Source organism: Salvelinus sp. IW2-2015, linkage group LG8 (genome assembly GCF_002910315.2).
Source record: "Salvelinus sp. IW2-2015 linkage group LG8, ASM291031v2, whole genome shotgun sequence".
NCBI classification, from domain to species: Eukaryota; Metazoa; Chordata; class Actinopteri; order Salmoniformes; family Salmonidae; genus Salvelinus; species Salvelinus sp. IW2-2015.
This window is the reverse complement of record NC_036848.1, coordinates 26,152,709-26,175,365: the sequence shown is the minus strand read 5'-3', so window position 1 is coordinate 26,175,365 and position 22,657 is coordinate 26,152,709. Positions and strand designations below refer to the sequence as shown.

The window sequence follows — 22,657 nt, the reverse complement described above, 5'->3', positions numbered from 1 at the left end:
ACAGGACAGACAGACAGAAGACAGACAGACCAGACAGACAGACGACAGACAGACAGACAGAACAGACAGACAGACAGACAGACCAGACAGACAGACAGACAGACAGGACAGACAGACAGACAGACAGACAGACAGACACAGACAGACAGACAGACAGACAGACAGACAGACAGACAGACAACAGACAGACAGACAGACAGACAGAACAGACAGACAGACAGACAGAACAGACAGACAGACAGACAGAACAGACAGACAACAGACAGACAGACAGACAGAAGACAGACAGACAGACAGACAGACAGACAGACAGACAGACAGACAGACAGACAGACAGACAGACAAACAGACAACAGACAGACAGACAGACAGACAGACAGACAGACAGACAGACAGACAGACAGACAGACAGACAGACAGACAGACAGACAGACAGACAGACAGACATCAGTGTTAGAAGGCACAGTGGACCTTTTGAAGTCTGAAGTGTTGTCTTCAGCCCTCCTCCTCATTAGCACCCACTGTTTATTTTGGCACCATGAGGCAGAAGAGCAGTTTAGTCCCACAGCCAGCCGTCACACTTTACCTGTCCGTCGGAGGGGGAGGTCAAATAAAGTAGAGAAAGAAAGCCCATTTAGGGTTGTGAAATTGTTTGGTTTGTCAGAAAACGGTGGTCGTTGAATTTCGTGATGTGTTCGTGTTTACTTTGAGCCTTTTACTATAGGGATCTGTATGTGTTTGCTTCACTGTGTAAGACGTTACACTTGGCAGAAAACCAGACCGCCGTGGGCTGTATGAATAGATGTGTGTTGGTAGCAGTTGGCCAGAGATGATTTAGTTTCAGAAGCCCTAATGCCTTATAAATTCCCTTCAGTGTCTGGATTTCAGTTTTTATTATTACCGTAATGTTTTGTGTTTGCTGGATAATTATTAGTATTTACTGTGACAGTCAAACATAAAACAGCTTTTCTCTCTCCCTGGCGTTTTATTGGGTAGATTCTATCAAAGGAGTGTGTCCTTGTGAGTGTAACTGTGTGTCTGTGTGTATGGTGTTAGTCCTTTTGTTCCTTCTGAGAATGTGTGGTGTCGGTCAGGGAGGAGAAGCAGCATCATCAGGAGGCTCTCTTAGTAGAGGTCAGAGACAAAGGGGGTTCAGCTAGGAGGAAGATTGAACCTCTGAATACAATTAAAAGGGTGTGTCACTGTACTGATGGCCTCTCTCTCGCCACTCTGAGAGCACAAAGATGAAGTATACCTCTCTGTATTTGCCAGACATGAGTAAAGACTCTATTTCCTTTCCTTTGTAACGCCTCACAGGTTTATAGAAGATATTAAATAGGAAATGTGAGGAAATCGAACAAAGCAGACAAAAATATTTGAGACCATATCTGATTGTACCATATTCTGACTGACTCTCGCTCTCTTTTGCAGAAGGGATTCATAGCATGTCCATGGACTCCAGCCCAATGACAATGCCTATGTCAGACCCCAACGCCTGGGCCACAGCTATGAACAACCTGGGCATGGCTCCCATGGGCATGACAGGACAACCCCTTATATCAGGTACAGCTACTGAAGTTATAACCATAATCCAGTTATAGCACTAAACATACATCTACTGTAGTTATAACACTAACCATACATCTACTGTAGTTATAACACTAACCATACTTCTACTGTAGTTATAACACTAACCATACTTTTACTGTAGTTATAACCCTAACCATACCTCTACTGTAGTTATAACCCTAACCATACCTCTAATGTAGTTATAATCCTAACAATACCCCTACTGTAGTTATAACACTAACCATACCTCTACTGTAGTTATAATCCTAACCATACCTCTACTGTATTTATAATCCTAACAATACCCCTACTGTAGTTATAACACTAACCATACCTCTACTGTGGTTATAACCCTGACCATACCTCTACTGTAGTTATAACTACTAACCATACCTCTACTGTAGTTATAACCCTAACCATACCTCTACTGTAGTTATAACACTAACCATACCTCCTCTACTGTAGTTATAACACTAACCATACCTCCTCTACTGTAGTTATAACCCTAATCCTATTCCTAGACTGGTTTCTGTAGTCTGTGGATCCTGCAGCCCTCACGTTTGCCTCCGTAGGCCATTTGTTGTGTCTATTAAAATGGGCATGCAGAGCTGAGTCAGCCAGATAGAGTTATGACTCTATTATCAGTCTGAGGACTTGAGAGCCACACAGCTCAGTTCCAGACAGTTGGGAGGAGCTTTGGCAGTATCATCCCTTATTTGCAAAATGCTCATGCAACTCAATGTGTTTCTATTCTGCCATCCACACCACTACTGTATTGATTTATACAAAACGTGTTGAGTTTTGCAGAGCATACAAGCTATGATTAAGCCCTAAGAGATTAACCAGAGGATCCTTCTAATTTACAAAAAGGGCAGAATCATCCTTTGCCTACTGTCATATGTCATCATGTGTCACTTGGACAGGTGAACCATAGAAACATGGCATTAGACTGTAGCGGTCACTGTCGGTCGCCATCTTGGCTCTACCGAAGACTGTTTGCCTAGTGGCAGAGCCCACAGTTATCATGTGTACCTCAGACAGTTGAAATTACAGTGGCAGAGCTAACAGAAATGTCATCATCATGAATCACACTGTCAGTTGAACCATTTAGGGGTGTCATTGAACAGTATCCACAAAGCGACTCAGAGTAGAAAACTGGTGGTAAGTGCTGAGTATAGAGAATTTTTACTCCTACTCTTATGGGCAAAAATAAAACCTATGCATGAAGCCTCTTTAAGTCATAAATCACATCTAGTCGACAGATAATTCGAACGCATCGTGAGCTGTCCTTACCCGTTAAGTTACCAGCAGATGTCTTCGTAATAGAAAAATGTGGTGAGTCAGTGGTTCCTGCGCCACATGCAATTGCTTTGGAATTGTTAAAATAATGCGGTAATTCTATTTGATCCAATCCATAGATAATCTAGATCTACATGGAACAGTATATCTTATGCCTTTGACAATGATTTACAAGGCTTATTTCACATGACATGCCTAAATACTTATAACAAATAGGCTAATAAATAAACTTGTTTTTGTTTTTATTATTTAATTACCTAAATCATGTTATTTCAAGATATACCTTTGGAGCACAATATCACGTTGTTAAAAAATATGCCTAATTGTGCATGCCTATAAATTGGGCAATTAAAGGCATCTAGGGCTTATGTTTACTTTGATTGTGTTAGATGAAAATTATAGACCTTTCAAATGCTGTTTGAAACGACAAGCGATTTAGAGTTGTTAAACGGCAGTGAAGAGTTTGTTTATAAACTCAGCAATAGGCATGCTGCAAGGGGGCATGAGGACTGCAGTTGTGGCCAGGGCAATAAATTGCAATGTCCGAACTGTGATAGACGGCGTTACAGGGAGACAGGACGGACAGCTGATCGTCCTCGCAGTGGCAGACCACGTGTAACAACACCTGTACACGATCGGTACATCTGAACATCACACCTGCGGGACAGGTACAGGATGGCAACAACAACTGCTCGAGTTACACCAGGAATGCACAATCCCTCCATCAGTGCTCAGACTGTCCACAATAGGCTGAGAGAGGCTGGACTGAGGGCTTGTAGGCCTGTTGTAAGGCAGGTCCTCACCAGACATCACCGGCAACAGCGTCGTCAATGGGCACAAACCCACCGTCGCTGGACCAGACAGGTCTGGCAAAAAGTGCTCCTCACTGACGAGTCGCAGTTTTGTCTCATCAGGGGTGATGGTCTGATTCGCGTTTATCGTCGAAGGAATGAGCGTTACACCGAGGCCTGTACTCTGGAGCGGGATCGATTTGGAGGGTCCGTCATGGTCTGGGGCGGTGTGTCACAGCATCATCGGACTAAGCTTGTTGTCATTGCAGGCAATCTCAATGCTGTGCGTTACAGGGAAGACATCCTCCTCCCTCATATGGTACCCTTCCTGCAGGATCATCCTGACATGACCCTCCAGCATGACAATGCCACCATCCATACTGCTCGTTCTGAGCCCGGATCTCAATCCAATTGAGCACGTCTGGGACCTGTTGGATCGGAGGGTGAGGGCGAGGGCCATTCCCCCCAGAAATGTCCAGGAACTTGCAGGTGCCTTGTTGGAAGAGTGGGGTAACATCTCACAGCAAGAACTGGCAAATCTGGTGAAGCCAATGAGGAGAAGATGCACTGCAGTACTTTATGCAGCTGGTGGCCACATCAGATACTGACTGTTAATTTAGATTTTGACCCCCCCTTTGTTCAGGGACACATTGTCTGTGGAACTTGTTCAGTTTATGTCTCAGTTGTTGAATCTTGTTATGTTCATACAAATATTTACACATATTTGTTAAGTTTGCCGAAAATAAACGCAGTTGACAGTGAGATGACGAAATCTAAAAGTAACTTATCTTTGCCATATATGTAAAATAGCCTACATAAACCCTACAAATAAAAACATTGCATACTGCAGGTAGAAAATATCCTGATTAAAATAAATATCCTATAAATCACATTAGCTATGCATGGTCTGTCTGCAAGGAACTTGAAACATTGTATCAACTATTGTATTAACTTGGTCCAGCCTGACGCTCATGCTAGCAAACTTACAACATTGTATAAAATATTCTGGGCCCTCAGTTTCCCATGCCAATGAGCTCTGGACAGACAGACACAGCTGTAGGGTATTTTGCGTAAGGGATAAGAAGTTATCTGGTAGACCTATTTTATAACGTTTCCACCGGATCAGAGTATGAAATTTTTTTCCCCTTTAATGCTGAGTGGTTATCGAAATGGCGAGACCTGGAAAGATTTTTCATATAGGCTACGTTGAGGAATGATTGTCATTCTCAATGGATGTAAAAACAGACCTTGTTTACTTGCTGTTTGAGGCAAAGAACAAATACTTTGAGAAGCTCCACAGTGATGGTGAGTTAAGGCAATCAGAAATAATATCTGATCCCCAAATGGGCATACTTATCGGCCTACATTTGCATGCAGGCCAGGTAGACTAGTCCTATTTCTATATGTGTAATTAGTTGCGTGTCCTTACTCGAGATTGACAGGAGCGCTCTAAACAAAAGATAATGAATAAATTGACAACTCGTAAATGGAATGAAATAAATCAAAATTGTAGCCTAGGTGGTGTGCTCTGCAAACAATGTGTCCACTCCTACAATGACAACGGTAAGTCTCTAATAATAATACTGTATATTGTCTGCATTAACAGAAATGACCGTAATCAAACAAACATTGTGGATGAGAAATGATGTGACTTAACGGTACATGTTCTGCTGGTCATACTGGTGTGCCATCCCCGTGGCTTCCGCAATGGATTAGTCTACTCAGACAGGCGTGAATCAGTGTGCCAAATAGTTTTGTATATACAGTGCATTTGGAAGGTATTCAGACCCCTGGAATTTTTCCACATTTTGCTGCGTTACAGCCTTATTATATAATAGATTCAATGAATTTGTTTCCCTCATCAATATACATACAGTACCCCCATAATAACAAAGCGAAAATAGGTTTTTTGAAATGTTTGCAAATTGAAATATCACATTTACATACGTTTTCAGACCCTTTGCTATGAGACTCGAAATTGTGCTCAGCTGCATCCTGTTTCCATTGATCATCCTTGGTAAATTCAATTGAATGGACATGATTTGGAAAGGCACACACACACCTGTTTATATAAGGTACCACAGTTGACAGTGCATGTCAGAGCAAAAACCAAGCCATGAGGTCAAACAAATTGTCCGTAGAGCTCTGAGACAGGATTGTGTCGAGGCACAGATCTGGGGAAGGGTACCAAAAAATGTCTGCACCATTGAATGTCCCCAAGAACGCAGTTGCCTCTATTATTCCTAAATGGAAGTAGTTTGGAACCACCAAGACTCTTCCTAGAGCTGGCCGCCCGGGCCAAACATAGCAATCAAATAACATTTGATTTGATTTGATCAGGGGAAAAGGGCCTCGGTCAGGGAGGTGACCAAGAACCCGATGATCACTCTGAGCGCCAGAGTTCCTCTGTGGAGATAGAAGAACCTTCCAGAAGGACAACCATCTTTGTAGCACTTCACCAATCAGGCCTTTATGGTAGAATGGCCAGACAGAAACCAGTCCTCAGTAAAATGCACGACAGCCCGCTTGGAGTTTGACAAAAGGCACCTAAAGAACTCTCAGACCATGACAAACAAGATTCTCTGGTGTGATGTAACCAAGATTGATCGGTGAAGCATGGTGGTGGCAGCATCATGCTGTGGCCTGTGGGGATATTTTTCAGCGGCAGGGACTGGTAGACTAGACATGATCGAGGGAAAGATGAACAGTGCAAAGTACAGAGAGATCCTTGATGAAAACCTGCTCCAGAGTGCTCAGGACCACAGACTGGGGTGAAGGTTCACCTTCCAACAGGACAACGACCCTAAGCACACAACCAAGACAACGCAGGAGTATGTCCTTGAGTGGCCCAGCCAGAGCACGGACTGGAACCCAATCGAACATCTCTAGAGAGACCTGAAAATAGCTGTGCAGCGATGCTCCCCATCCAACCTGACAGAGCTTGAGAGGATCTGCAGAGATGAATGGGAGAAACTCCCCAAATACTGGTGTGCCAAGCTAATTGCGTCATACGAAAGAAGACTCAAGGTTGTAATCGCTGCCAAAGGTGCTTCAACAAAGTACTTAGTAAAGGGTCTGAATACTTATGTAAATGTAATGTATCTTTTTTATTTTCAATAAATTGAGAAAAATGAATAAAAATGTGTTTTTGCTTTGTCATTGTGGGGTATTATGTGTAGATTGATGAGGGGGGGAAATAGTTTAATAAATTTTAGAATAAGGCTGTAACATAACAAAATGTGAAAAAAGGCAAGGGGTCTGAATACTTTCCAAATGCACTGTATATTTGCCTCTGCTCTACAAAAAAAAACATTCATTCGACCAACAGTCTATCAACCAAACAATGGGGTCAGCCCTACAGGATTCCTAGGACCTTTTCTGAGATGCTTTGTGTATACGGGCCCAGAGCTCCTTCTCGACTGATGACGTTCCATCAGTCGAGAAGCGAGAGGTTGAGATGAATGAAACGCAATAAGGTGCTACGCTTCTGGTGTTTATTATTTGTTACATATCATTAAAAGAACTGCGGGGCATTGATCACTTTACCATTACATTTATACTTCACCATTTCACCCTGCCATCTACAATGATTTATGCAGCCATGTGTCTTTTTTCTGTCCTTTATAATATAAAGAAGATTATAATATCTTCTTTCCCAAAGCCTTTTATAAACCACATCCTTCAGCTTGTTTAAAAGCACATTCATGTCAACAGAGCTACTGAATTATAGGCCTCACGGCAACTCCACTCCACCGCATATTTCAAATGAAGTGGGCATGGAGGACGCTAATCCCACCTACTGGGTTTTTCCCTATTTCATTTAATTTGTACAGTTTACTGAGCTTCTTCCAGACTTAGCAAACTCTCCGTCCTAGTTTACTGTGCTGCCTATGCAAAATAAAGTTATATTTTTGTTGAGCGAGTTATAGTTTTAGAACTGTGTTGGAGAGGAAAACTCTGTGGTGTGTGTGCGCGTGTGTGTTTTGTCACTGAGCGCCTTGAGCCATTGGAGCTGCTCTTAGTGCTGTTACCTTATTAGAGGACTCTCTCTCCCGCAGCTGCATTGGTATCATACCAACATTGCCAGCAGGTTGGGCTGTAGTCAGGTTTGCTGTGTAGTAGTGGGATTGGGGTTTCGGGGTGAGAGGGCTGTACTTATGAATCACCTGGAGAAACAGCTGTTCCGTAGCTTGTTATCGCTTTCTCCCACCCACTCTCTCCATCTCTCTCTCTATTCCTCTCCTCTGTCCCCGTTGTCTCTCTCTCCCTTTTCTCTCTCCACTCTCTCTCTCCACTCTCCACCCCTCTCTCTCATCCTCCACCGCTCTGCTCTGGAGCTCAAATTATCCAAGAGCTTCATTACTGCCATCTCTATACATACACTAAATACATTTAAACTCAGATTTTCACAATTCCTGACATTTAATCCTCGTAACAATTCCCTGTCTTAGGTCAGTTAGGATCACCACTTTATTTTAAGAATGTGAAATGTCAGAATAATAGTACAGAGAGTGATTTATTTCAGCTTTTATAACATTCCCAGTGGGTCAGAAGTTTTTCTCCTGACAGAGGTGGTATAACTGAGTCAGGTTTGTAGGCCTCCTTGCTCGCACACACTTTTTCAGTTCTGCCCACAAAGTTTCTATTGGATTGGGGTCAGGGCTTTGTGATGGCCACTCCAATACCTTGACTTTGTTGTCCTTAAGCCATTTTGCCACAACTTTGGAAGTATGCTTGGGGTCATTATCCATTTGGTAGACCCATTTGCGAAGAAGCTTTAACTTCCTGACTGATGTCTTGAGATGTTGCTTCAATATATCCACATTTTCCTACCTCATGATGCCATCTATTTTTCAGTCAGGCAACCGTGAGTTTCCGAATGGAAAGGAGTCATACGCCTACGTTGAATCCCTCTGCTTGTGCCTCCATTTGACATTTCGAGGGTTATGGTGTAGGGGTTACCGACCGACTGACCATCATCAACATCGCTGACTTTGGAGTCAAGCAAAAGCGACTGAACGCGAGTCAATGCAACGAAGTCTGAGGTAACGTTAACCGGTCATGACTGTTGTTGACTAGGCTAGCGTTAGACACTGGACAACTTTGTTGCAACTCTAGTTGAAGGTAACTAGCTAATTGCATCGGAAGTCTTTTGTGTAACACCCCCAGCAAATAACGTTAGCAAGCAACTCAACTGCAACTAAAATTGCAACAGTTTATCCGCGTACCCCTGTTATTAGGTAGTTAACTGTAGCTAGCTTCCACCTCAGATAGTCAAGTACTGTAATACATTTTGTTGACAGATTTGTTTTTGGAATGTTTTGTTAGCTCCACCTCATTTAGCTAGACTGAAGTTGACATAGCTAATGTTTGCTGAAAAATAAGTGTCCCTGTATTTGCTGTGAGTGTGTGCGTGTGTTGACAAAGCATTCAAGACAGGAAGCTTGTTAATGCCAACTGATATATTTGGGTTCAGTTGTCTTAACAAAATTGTTTTTCTTTTTTCAGGATGACATCTTCATCCCTGAAAAAGTTTTCATCCTGGAGGACACTGCAGGAGGCAGAGGAGGTACATGTAAATCCATGTTTTTTCAAGTATATGCAGTGATTCTTGAATATGACTATAGCCTAATAGATGCCTTAATTGTTTTCTACCAACAGGGAAGAACGGTTAGTACAGCATGCCAAACGGACTCCTGGGTCCCAGAGTGTTCCTGTGCTGCGGTGGAGAAGAGGTCCACCGGGACTATCACTAAAGAGCTCGGGGCCCAGCTAGATTGAGCTCACAACCATCAGTATACAACTGAGTCCTGCCCCTATACTCCACAGATGGAGCTGATGGAGAGTGAGATCAGTGAAGACCACAAGTCGCTGTATGAACCTGAGAGTTCAGAGCCACAATCATCACAGTGCGAACCAAGATATACTATCGATCACTTTGGGGGAGCGGGCTGGTGTTCCCGAAAATGGAGAAGGAGCAGGCCATTCAACAGCGAGTTTAAAGATACACACATCCATAAAGGGAATCGGGTTGGAATTCTTTTTCAGCTGATTTTGTTTAACCCGTTTCAACCCGTTTTTAACCTTTCCCAATGGATGTGCTACCTTGTCCTGGTCCTGCTGTTTCGACTCTCTCTCTCAACCTATGAATGCTCAGCTATGAAAAGCCAACACCTCAGGAGCAAATGTCAGTTGAACTGTTGCACCCTCTATAACCACTGTGGTTATTATTTTGATGTAAAAAGGGCTTTTGTAAAATACATTTGAGTGATTGATTGTTTGCTGTGCTGGATACTGTGTATTCACTAACTGTCTGAGTGATGGGACATTTTTATAGTATCTGTAACATATTTTGGGGTGTATTTAATCTGCATCTTAACTTCTTAAAGTGGCAGTTGGCAGTAGAAATAATAACAAAGTGTCTCCCTGCTCTTCTTTCTGTAAAAAGCTGAGAGATGGGGCTGGAGAAATGTAACCCCTCTTAAATTCAAAGACAGAGCTATAGATGCAAGGACTGACCATCCATGATATCAACATTGTAATCCTGTTTCTGTGATCTGTTTCCACTACCATGTACCCAGTTCGCTTTGGATAAAGGCATCTGCTAAATGGCATATCTTATTAAAGTCTCATTTTACTCTGCCAACTAGCTGCCCAGTGTAGTTACCATTCCTTTCCACTAGATGGCAGCCAAAGCTAGTTGAAGTCACTACTCTAACGACAGGGACACAGGATTAGTTTTATCTTCAAAGCAAGTTTATCTGGTTACGCTTGAAGCTGTTGTTCTAGTGGACAAGCTAACAAATACAATTTTTTACATAAGGCGCAGGCATAGATTTACTAAATGAACTGGTTTTATTCAAACTTTTATTCAATGCCTTTGCTTTTGGGTATGCGCACCTTATGGAAGAAACAACACACGCAGGGATGAGACGCCGTACACCTCGTCCAATTCTCCCTTGTGCCCATAGCTTGAAATGGCGATAAACTGCCAGCCTGTATGCTCCGCAAACAAAATCATAAGAAAAGTTAGTCTGATACCGAAACTAAATCACAATGTATTTATAATGAGCACGCTCCATTATTGGTTAGAATGTGATTTCATGAATCATGATGCTTTCTGCGATTCGAACTGGGGATAAACATTGTTATAGGATACTGATTGTATATATTGAGCACCTATCCACTACTGATATTAACCTTAAACAATTTATAATCAAGCAACATTTCACCAATTATTTAACTGGCATATCGGCTGCTAACTGGTCGCGTGACCTCTTCTGCCAGGAAGTCCTTCATAAGGATTAGTGACACGTCCAATAAATACATCGCCATCCAGACAGACTGACAGGAACCTCTGACTGGATGTAATACATCACCATCCAGACAGACTGACAGGAACCTCTGGATGTAATACATCACCATCCAGACAGACTGACAGGAACCTCTGACTGGATGTAATACATCACCAGACAGACTTACAGGAACCTCTGACTGGATGTAATACATCACCAGACAGACTGACAGGAACCTCTGACTAGATGTAATACATCACCATCCAGACAGACTGTTAGGAACCTCTGACTGGATGTAATACATCACCAGACAGACTGACAGGAACCTTTGACTGGATGTAATACATCACCAGACAGACTGACAGGAACCTCTGACCTGGATGTAATACATCACCATCCAGACAGACTGACAGGAACCTCTGACTGGATGTAATACATCACCAGACAGAGATAGACTGACAGGAACCTCTGACTGGATGTAATACAGCCACAATCTGCTGGGATTTTGGGCTGTATCGCCACCATTTCTCTACAACACACACACTCCTACTCTAGCCATTATCTGGCAGACCCTCTAGCTGAGGTGTTTCAGGCGGCATGTCTGTGTTGTTATTGCTACGAGAACGAACTCTTTGATCTGGGACAACGATCAGCTCTAACATGAATGGTTTCAGTAGGTTTATTGGCACCCTAACTAACATTATTTCATTCTCTGTAATAAACTCATTCTCAGACTCGGAGCTACTCTGTAAATTCAGCCATTTTGGGGAGTTCCAAAATTTCTCTCCTGCCAGTGACGCAACAATGCCAATATGGCGATTTACAGTTACAGTAGGCAGCCTTTCTAAAGCAACACCACCTGCCACCAAGTCATTGCATCATCAGTATTTCTAGAGCCAAGTATACTAAACAAAAATATAAATGCAACATGTAAAGTGTTGGTCCCATTTTTCATGAGCTGAAATAAAAGATCGCAGAAATTTTCCATATGTACAAAAATTGTATTTCTCTGAAATGTTGTGCACAAATTTGTTTACATCCCTGTTAGTGAGCATTTCTCCTTTGCCAAGATAATCGATCCACCTGACAGGTGTGGCATATCAAGAAGCTGATTAAACAGCATGATCATTACACAGGTGCAACTTGTGCTGGGGACAATAAAGGGCCATTCTAAATTGTGCATTTTTCTCACACAACACAATGCCACAGATGTCTCAAGTTTTGAGTGAGTGTGCAATTTACATGCTGACTGTAGACATGTCCAACAGAGCTGTTGTCAGAGAATTTAAAGTTAATTTATCTACCATAAGCCGCCTCCAACGTCGTTTTTAGAGAATTCTGCAGTACATCCAACCGGCCTCACAACCACAGACCACATGTAACCAAGCCTTCCCAGGGCCTCCACATCCAGCTTCTTCACTTGCAGGATCGGATGAGGAGTGGCGTGCTCAGGAATAATTATGTCTGTAATAAAGCCCTTTTGTGGGGAAAAACAAATTCTGATTGGCTGGACCTGGCTCTCCAGTGGGTGGACCTGGCTCCCAAGTGGGTGGGCCTGCGCCCCTGCCCAGTCATGTGAAATCCATAGATTAGGGTCTGATGAATTTATTTCAATAGACTGATTTCCTTATATGAACTGTAACTCAGTAAAATCTTTGAAATTGTATGTTGTGTTTATGTTTTTGCATTCAGTATAGCTACTGGAAGATCAGGCTCAGTCAACTTACAGAAATAAAATGCTGTGCGGGGACGGACGTGGTACTGAAGAGGTTCCGCTGTGAGGATATGTTGTTTTATGAGGACGGGGTACTGTAGAGACTCCACTATGGGGGCATGGTACCTTGCGGGGACAGGCTACTGTAGAAACTCCACTATGGGGACATGGTGCCTTGTGAGCACATGGTACCGTAAACCCTCCACTGTGGGGACATGGTGCCTTTTGGGGACATAGCTTGCCTTGTGGAAATAGTTGTGTTAGGGCCTCTTCTAGTCCTTAAAGGAGAGAGCATGCTTGCTTATAGGGACAAGGCTTCGGTAGAGTCCCCACTCAAAGGACGTGTTGTCTTTCCAACTGCAGAATCTCTGCAATATAAGACTTGATGTTCTATATTCACAGCGATGATGTCATTGATTTGTTTGTTTGGATTTTGATTAGAGTTGTGAGTTCTCCAGGCACACTGCTGTGTATGAGGAAGATGTGTGGACAGACCAAGCTAGTTGTCAAGCCTGATGCATGTTAAACACCCACAGGGAAGCATTTAGTCTGCAACACACACACACACACACTCATACACACCCACACACTCTTCTCTGAACTGACAAACACTCCCCTCTGAATACATAAACAGGCTCTAGGGAGGGTTCCCTGGGGACTCATACAGTTCTATCTTTTATATCCTCAACAATCACTGCCCCCTTCTAACACACACACACACACACACCGGGTGTATATAGTCTTACTGTCATCCCTTTTTTAACTATTTATACAATATACTAACTAATAGAAGCAGCAGACAGTGAAAGTAGCAAGCAACTGTTTTGGTCTCATAGGTTTGTATCTGATAATATTCATATTATACTAGTAGAAGCAGTGGATATGGTGTTCCTGGCTTGAACATTTATTTACCTGAATAAATACTTAAGAAAAAGAAAACCCTTCCAATTTTTATTTTACTCTTGGCCCTCTGTGTCTCTGTAATTGCTGACTTAGTGCAGTCAGTGCTGTTGGCAGAACGAGGACTGATAGAGACACCGAGAGTGAGATCTGTAGCTGCACATTTATAGGCTGAGAGAAGTAGGCGAGTTTTCTGATAGAGATACAGAAGTGTGCTGTGCATTCAGGCTGGAGAGGACTAGAGAGAGGGAGATCTTTGGCAGAGATGAAGAGAGAGGGAGATCTGTTTTAAAAGTGTGGAGGAGATTGAAAGAGCATCTCTGATAGTGATTTAAAGAGATACAGTATGTTAAGTAGAGAAGATGTCTGGCAGCACATTGAGACTGGAGACTGCCTCTGTTCGTGTTCTAGGTGCTCCGACCTGCTCGCCTCATCAGAAAATATTACCCAGCATGCCTCATTGCAGCTCCCTGTGTCAACCTTCCTCTCTCCACCCAGCACCCACTCTGCTGGAGGGGTGGTTTACCCTGAAAAATAGGGGGAGGAAAGGGGGAGAGGAGGAGGATAAAGGGAGGACTAATGTGATGTGTTGGATGGCCAGGAGGTATCTCTAGTCAAATGTCACATTTTTTTTTCTGGCTGGACTTTTGATTGACGGGCAGCATGAAATGTAATGACCTTAACAAACCTCTTGGAAGCTGATTGTTTAACATGGAGGGACAGGACTGTGGCATGTGTGTGTTGGCGAGCGTGTGTGCATGCTTGCGTGAAAAAGAGAGAGAAGAGGAGAGATGAAGAGACATAAAGATGGAGGGAGAGGGAAGAGAGACCTTGTGTGGGTGGAGAGAATAAAGTTATCCACTGATGTTTCTGTTCAAGAGGAGATCCCTGCTCTCTGTGTCTCTACAGAGTTTTACCTCTGACTGAAAGAGGCCTGTTTCACACTGAAGATAGTGTTTTTGTTAGTGTGTGGGTGTTTTCAACCGAAGATGTTGAAAGATGGTGAAACTTGAATTCGGGGGTTGAGTCTCCATTGTTCTGTCTGTACAGAGAATCCTGCTGGAGCTACTGTAGCTGAATATCCCTGAGAAGAACAGCTCTACTGCATGCCTCTGTCCTCTGGCTCTCAATGGAATTGGACACACACACACACACACACACACACACACACACACACTGGAAGGAATAAGGAAAAGGCAGCAGCTAAATGGAAACAGCTTTGTCTTGATCAAACCAGATCTTCTCTGTGCTCAGAATGGGTGTATGGGTGTGCCAGCTAGGAGTGTTTTCTTCAGCACTGTTCCCATTTCCTCAGTGTCAGGGTACTAAGGGGCAGTTATGAATCAGCTCACACCTGTGGGCCTCACTCCCTCATTCAGAAAAGGACCACTTCCACTCCTCTCTGAGACCCACCAGAGAGCTCCTCTGTGGGCCTCTCAGCCAGCCCGGAGACCAGAGCTGCCACTGAGACTGGCCTTGGTATTCAGAAGACACTGTGTCCGCTGTACCCCTCCCTCCCTCTATCTCTCCTACTGCCATCATTTCACCTCCGCCTCGCTGGGCAGGAGTCATCATCACCTGGGCAACAGGGTCCCTCTTATCACTTACTTACCAGAGATGAGGTCATCAATAAGGGTCCCTGTAAGAGAGATGAAGCGGACCTAGACGTCCTCTTCCTCTTTTACTGTCCTCTCCTCTGATTGGTCCATTTACACCTCTGGCTTGTTCCCCTCTCTTCCTCATCCTTCATCCTCATTTATACCTTCCTCGCTCACACACAGAAAGCTGAAATTATTGAAAAGCTTCCTTGTCTCACAAAGTGGGATTTAAACATAATTTACATGTAGGTTAAAAAGTGGTACTTTGTTACACTCTTTTCAGTTTTGTCACAGTCAGCCCTCACATTGTGGTCCATGACACACACACACACACACACACACACACACACACACACACACACACACACACACACACACACACACTCGTTTCTAAACCCTCTGCAGATACATAGCTAGTGTGTCTGTGCGTGCAAAGCGTATCCAGCTGCAGTCTAAATCAATAGTCCCCTACCTGTGAAGGAAGGCTGGTTCTTCGATCCATCTCTCTCTCTCTACAGACAGAACATTAAAGGTCAGCCAATCAGCAACAGAGAAGAGAGTCAGTAGAATCCCATGTAGCCGTAGCTCCACTTTAAATATGCAGGATGTCTGAATGTTCTTTTATTCATGAGAGCATGGATTCAGTTATTTATAAACTGTTTGTGTTTCACCATTGTTGACAGAACCTCCACAAAGTGCTCAAGGAGAAATGCATAATGTCAAATGAAACATGAGAATGGAATAACACACATAGAAAAACACACATTTCCACAGGTATTAGTTCATCCCACGTTGACATTTTCATGTGTGTGTGCATCTCCTTCAGATTTCGACTCGGGCCTTGGCATGATGACGGGCATCGCTCCCATGAACCCCATGATGCCTGGCCTTGGTTACGTACCCCCGCCCCCCCTTCCCCAAGATCTGCCCATCGTCAAGGAGATCATCCACTGCCAAAGCTGCACTCTCTTCCCCCCCAACCCACGTAAGTCTATTTCCCTCTATTTAACTTTAGCCGCAACCCGCTACAAATCTATGGAAGTGATTGGGACAAACAAGCAATGTTTATTTTATTATGGCCAAATCCCCTTTAGATAACATCAAACCAAATAATTCACTTTACAAATTGCACAGTTGCCCCTATCACTCCCATGGGTTTTTAGCCAGTGGCGGCTAAAATTAGCTGAAGTTTGTAGTGGCTAGTGGCTGTTTAAAAAAAAACGAACCATGGATTTCAGTTTCTCCTGGTCCATAGACTACTTTCAGGGTGAGAAACCATCTGACATTAAGTTGTAAATTACTGAACTTCCCCTTTAATTAAGACATAATATGCTTACTAAACTCAGCAAAAAAAGAAATGTCCCTTTTTCAGGACCCTGTCTTTCAAAGATAATTCGTAAAAATCCAAATAACTTCACAGATCTTCAATGTAAAGGGTTTAAACACTGTTTCCCATGCTTGTTCAATGAACCATAAACAATTAATGAACATGCACCTGTGGAACGGTCGTTAAGACACTAACAGCTTACAGATGGTTGGCAATTAAGGTTGTACCGTAATTTCTGGACTATTAAGCGCACCTGAATATAAGCCGCACCCACTGAATTAAAAAAAAAGATGTATTTTGTACATAAATAAGCCGCACATGTCTATAAGCCGCAGGTGCCTACCGGTACATTGAAACAAATTAACTTTACACAGCCTTTAAACGAAACACGGCTTGTAACAAAAATAAATAGGCTTTTAAACGAAACACGGCTTGTAACAAAAATAAATAGGCTTTTAAACGAAACACGGCTTGTAACAAAAATAAATAGGCTTTAACGAAACACGGCTTGTAACAAAAATAAAAAAAAATAGCAGTAAACAGTAGCCTACCAAGAAAGTCATTGGTCACTATATTCCTCCTCCTGTGCACTGAAACCACTGAAGTCATCTCCTTCGGTGTCGGAGTTGAATAGCCTCAGAATTGCTTCATCCGATGTTGGATCGTTTTCATTGTCGCTCTCGTCACTTTCATCCGGAGGCAAATTCCCTTCTGAGCTCATGCTGCCATCTTCAACACGCAGCAGTCCAGCCTTTCGAAACCCGTTGATGATAGTGGATTTTTTGACAATGCTCCACGCTGTCAGGACCCACTGGCAGACTTGACCATAAGTTGCTCTTCGCATGCGGCCCGTTTTGGTGAAGGATTTATCCCGATTTCTCCTTTGCCATGATGAGGGTGACAAAATGACTACCGTAATCAGAATGATGGGAAGTTTGAGCGCGCTCGATTTACGTCACATTATGTGATGGTGCTCAGTTTTTTGGCGGCATGAATCTTGTGAAAGCGGGAAAAATCCATAAATTAGCCGCGTCATTGTATAAGCCGCGAGGTTCAAAGCGTGGGAAAAAGTAGCGGCTTATAGTCCGGAAATGTAGTTATGAAAACTTAGGACACTAAAGAGGCCTTTCTACTGAATCTAAAAAACGCCAAAAGAAAGATGCCCAGGGTCCCTGCTCATCTGCGTGAACGTGCCTTAGGCATGCTGCAAGGAGGCATGAGGACTACAGATGTGGCCAGGGCAATAAATTGCAATGTCCGTACTGTGAGACGCCTAAGACAGCGCTACAGGGAGACAGGACGGACAGCTGATCGTCCTCGCAGTGGCAGACCACGTATAACAACACCTGCACAGGATCGGTACATCCGAACATCACACCTGCGGGACAGGTACAGGATGGCAACAACAACTGCACGAGTTACACCACTTCCCTCCATCAGTGCTCAGACTGTCCACAATAGGCTGAGAGAGGCTGGACTGATGGCATGTAGGCCTGTTGTAAGGCAGGTCCTCACCAGACATCACCGGAAACAACATCGCCTATGGGCACAAATCCACCGTCGCTGGACCAGACAGGTCTGGCAAAAAGTGCTCTTCACTGACGAGTCGCGGTTTTGTCTCACCGGGGTGATGGTCAGATTTGCGATTATCGTCGAAGGAATGAGCGTTACACCGAGGCCTGTACTCTGGAGGGGATCGAATTGGAGGTGGAGTTTCCGTCATGGTCTGGGGTGGTGTGTCACAGCATCATCGGACTGAGCTTGTTGTCATTGCAGGCAATCTCAACGCTGTGTGTTACAGGGAAGACATCCTCCTCCCTCATGTGGTACCCTTCCTGCAGGCTCATCCTGACATGACCCTCCAGCATGACAATGCCACCAGCCATACTGCTCATTCTGTGCGTGATTTCATGCAAGACAGGAATGTCAGTGTTCTGCCATGGCCAGCGAAGAGCCCGAATCTCAATCCCTTTGAGCACGTCTGGGACCTATTGGATCGGAGGGTGAGGGCTAGAGCCATTCCCCCCAGAAATGTCCGGGAACTTGCAGGTGCCTTGGTGGAAGACTGGGGTAACATCTCACAGCAAGAACTGGCAAATCTGGTGCAGTCCACGAGGAGGAGATGCACTGCAGTACTTAATGCAGTGAGAGAACGTTTCTTTTTTTGCTAAGTTTATGTCACTTTTCTTACCGTGTACCTTCTCTATTACCTGAGTGCTAACTATGACTGAGATCACCGCAAGGTTCATCTCTTTCACATTTTAAACTCTCCAGCCAAGAAGAACGTCTCATAGGTACACTCACACCTTGTTGAGACAGACTAGGGCTGTTTCCGAATAAAATAAATCTTGTTCGACCGAAAGTCGTATATACAGTGGGGAGAACAAGTATTTGATACACTGCCGATTTTGCAGATTTTCCTACTTAAAAAGCACGTAGAGGTCTGTAATTTTTATCATAGGTACACTTCAACTGTGAGAGACGGAATCTAAAACAAAAATCCCGAAAATCACATTGTATGATTTTTAAGTAATTAATTAGCATTTTATTGCATGACATAAGTATTTGATACATCAGAAAAGCAGAACTTATATTTGGTACAGAATCGTTTTATTTGCAATTACAGAGACTCATACGTCTTCCTGTAGTCTTGACCAGGTTTGCACACACTGCGCAGGATTTTGGCCCACTCCTCCATAACAGACCTTCTCCAGATCCTTCAGGTTTCGTGGGCTGTCGCTGGGCAATACGGACTTTCAGCTCCCTCCAAGATTTTCTATTGGGTTGAGGTCTGGAGACTGGCTAGGCCACTCCAGGACCTGAGTATACTTCTTACGGAGCCACTCCTTAGTTGCCCTGGCTGTGGGTTTCGGGTCGTTGTCATACTGGAAGACCCAGCACGACCCATCATCAATGTCTTACTGGGAAGGAGGTTGTTGGCTAAGATCTCGCAATACATGGCCCCATCCATCCTCCCCTCAATACGGCTTGCAAGTCGTCCTGTCCCCTTTGCAGAAAGCATCCCAAAGAATTGTGATGTTCCACCTCCCATGCTTCACGGTTGGGATTTTGCTGTGTTTTGGGGTTGTATTCATCCCTTCTTCTTCCTCCAAACACGGCGAGTGGAGTTTAGACCAAAAAGCTCTATTTTTGAATCATCAGACCACATGACCTCTTCCCATTCCTCCTCTGGATCATCCAGGATGGTCATTGGCAACTTCAGACGGGCCTGGGACATGCGCCTGCTGAGCAGGGGACCTTGTGTGCGCTGCAGGACTTTAATCCATGACGGCGTAGTGTGTTACTAATGGTTTTCTTTTGAGACTGTGGTCCCAGCTCTCTTCAGGTCATTGACCAGTCCTGCCGTGTAGTTCTGGGCTGATCCTTCACCTTCCTTATGATCATGATGCCAGACGAGGTGAGATCTTGCATGGAGCCCAGACCGAGGGGTGATTGACCATCATTCTTGAACTTCTTCTATTTGCTTCTATTTTCTAATAATTGCGCCAACATTGTTGCCTTCTCACCAAGCTGCTTGCCTATTGTCCTGTAGCCCATCCCAGCCTTGTGAGCGTCTACAATTTTATCCCTGATGTCCTTACAACAGCTCTCTGGTCTTGGCCATTGTGGAGAGGTTGGAGTCTGTTTGATGAGTGTGTGGACAGGTGTCTTTTATACAGGTAACGAGTTCAAACGGTGCAGTTAATACAGGTAATGAGTGGAGAACAGGAGGGCTTCTTAAAGAAAAACTAACAGGTCTGTGAGAGCCGGAATTCTTACTGGTTGGTAGGTGATCAAATACTTATGTCATGCAATAAAAAGCAAATGAATTACTTAAAAATCATACAATGTGATTTTCTGGATTTTTGTTTTAGATTCCGTCTCTCACAGTTGAAGTGTACCTATGATAAAAATTACAGACCTCTACATGCTTTGTAAGTAGGAAAACCTGCAAAATCGGCAGTGTATCAAATACTTGTTCTCCCCACTGTATATAGACACACCCTGTGTTTTAATAAAATCAACGATATGCATTGAGCTTGTCTGATGCTTTAAGCTTACTGTTTGATGGAATAAGTCACAAATAACTCAAGAGGGAGCCAGAGATCTAGTGGGAAAAAAAAACTTAGCCTGACCCCACCATTCTCCTTTTGCCATTACTCTCCTGAAGTTGCCGGTAATAAGCTACACGAGGAGTTGGCAACCTTTCTCATGTGGAAAGCCAATTATTTTACCATTTATACTGATCTGTGTGACAGTTACGGTTTTCATATGCTCATTTTCGTGGAACAGTTTAATTTCATATACAGTTGAATTCGGAAGTTTACATACACTTAGGTTGGAGTCATTAAAACCCGTGTTTCAACCACTCCACAAATTTCTTGTTGAACTATGGTTTTGGCAAGTCGGTTAGGACATCTAATTTGTGCATGACACAAGTAATTTTTCCAACAATTGTTTACAGACAGATTATTTCACTTATAGTTCACTGTATCACAATTCCAGTGGGTCAGAAGTGTACATACACTAAGTTGACAGTGCCTTTAAACAGCTTGGGAAATTCCAGAAAATTATGTCATGGCTTTAGAAGCTTCTGATAGGCTAATTGACATCATTTGAGTAAATTGGAGGTGTACCTGTGGATTTATTTCAATGTCTACCTTCAAACTCAGTGGCTCTTTGCTTGACATCATGGGAAAATCAAAAGAAATCCGCCAAAAAAATTGAAGACCTCCACAAGTCTGTTTCATCCTTGGGAGCAATTTCCAAATGCCTGAAGGTGCCACTTTCATCTGTACAAACAATAGTACGCAAGTATAAACACTATGGGGCCACACAGCCGTCATACCGCTCAGGAAGGAGACGCGTTCTGTTTCCTAGAGATGAATGTACTTTGGCAAAGGACCTTGTGAAGATGCTGGAGGAAACAGGTACAAAATTATCTATATCCACAGTAAAACGAGTCCTATATCGACATAACCTGAAAGGCCTCTCAGCAAGGTAGAAGCCACTGCTCCAAAACCGCCATAAAAAAGCCAGACTACGGTTTGCAACTGCACATGTGGACAAAGATCGTACTTTTTGAAAAAATGTCCTCTGGTCTGATGAAACAAAAATAGAACTGTTTGGCCATAATGACCATCGTTATGTTTGGAGGATAAAGGGGGATGCTTGCAAGCCAAAGAACACCATCCCAACCGTGAAGCACGGGGGTGGCTGTAAAGGCAGTCATTGTTGTTCTCCTCCTCAGACGAGGAGGAGCATGGATCGGACCAAGATGCGGATTGGTGATTAATCATACTTTTAAATGAAACAGCAAACAAACACTACAAAATAACAAAACAACAAACGTGACTAACCTTCAACCGTCCTGTGTGGCCCAAACACTGACACAGGAACAAACACCCACAAAACCCCAGTGAAACCCTGGCTGCCTTAGTATGACTCTCAATCAGAGACAAACGATACACACCTGTCTCTAATTGAGAATCATACCAGGCCGAACACAAAACCCACATAGAAATACAAAACATAGACTACCCACCCAACACTCACGCCCTGACCAATAAAGACATACAAAACAGAGAAAACAGGTCAGGAACGTGACAGAACCCCCCCCTTAAGGTGCGAATCCGGGCGCACCAGCACAAAGTCTAGGGGAGGTCTGGGTGGGCGTCTGTCCACGGTGGCGGCTCTGGCGGTGGACGAGGTCCCCACCCCACCATAGTCACTCCCCGCTTCTGTATCCCCCTCCAATGACCACCTCCAACTAAAACCACCTAAATGAAGGGGCAGCACCGGGATAAGGGCCAGCACCGGGATAAGGGCAGCACCGGGATAAGGGCAGCACCGGATAAGGGCAGCACCGGATAAGGGGCAGCACCGGCTGAAGGACTCTGGCAGTCCTGGCTGAGGGACTCTGGCAGGTCCTGGCTGAGGGACTTCTGCAGGTCCTGGCTGAGGGACTCTGGCAGGTCCTGGCCTGAGGGACTCTGGCAGGGCCTGGCTGAGGGACTCTGGCAGGTCCTGGCTGAGGAATTCTGGCAGGTCCTGGCTGAGGAATTTTGCATCTGCTGAGCGTCTGGGCTTGAGGGACTCTGGCAGGTCCTGGCTGAGGGACTCTGGCAGGTCCTGGCTGAGGACTCTGGCAAGGTCCTGGCTGA

General features: G+C 44.0%; 1 protein-coding gene across 3 annotated transcripts in view; it reads left to right on the top strand.

Moving 5' to 3' along the window:
- The window catches only part of LOC111967636 (ecto-NOX disulfide-thiol exchanger 2-like), a 209,068-nt gene that overhangs the window by 127,864 nt on the left and 58,547 nt on the right, over nt 1–22,657 (top strand). For all 3 annotated transcript variants that reach the window (XM_023992826.2, XM_070444824.1, XM_070444823.1), the window contains exons 3-4: nt 1,432–1,563; nt 15,993–16,151. In XM_023992826.2, coding sequence (XP_023848594.1) covers nt 1,432–1,563; nt 15,993–16,151 — 291 coding nt within the window. The remainder of the gene's footprint in view (nt 1–1,431; nt 1,564–15,992; nt 16,152–22,657) is intronic.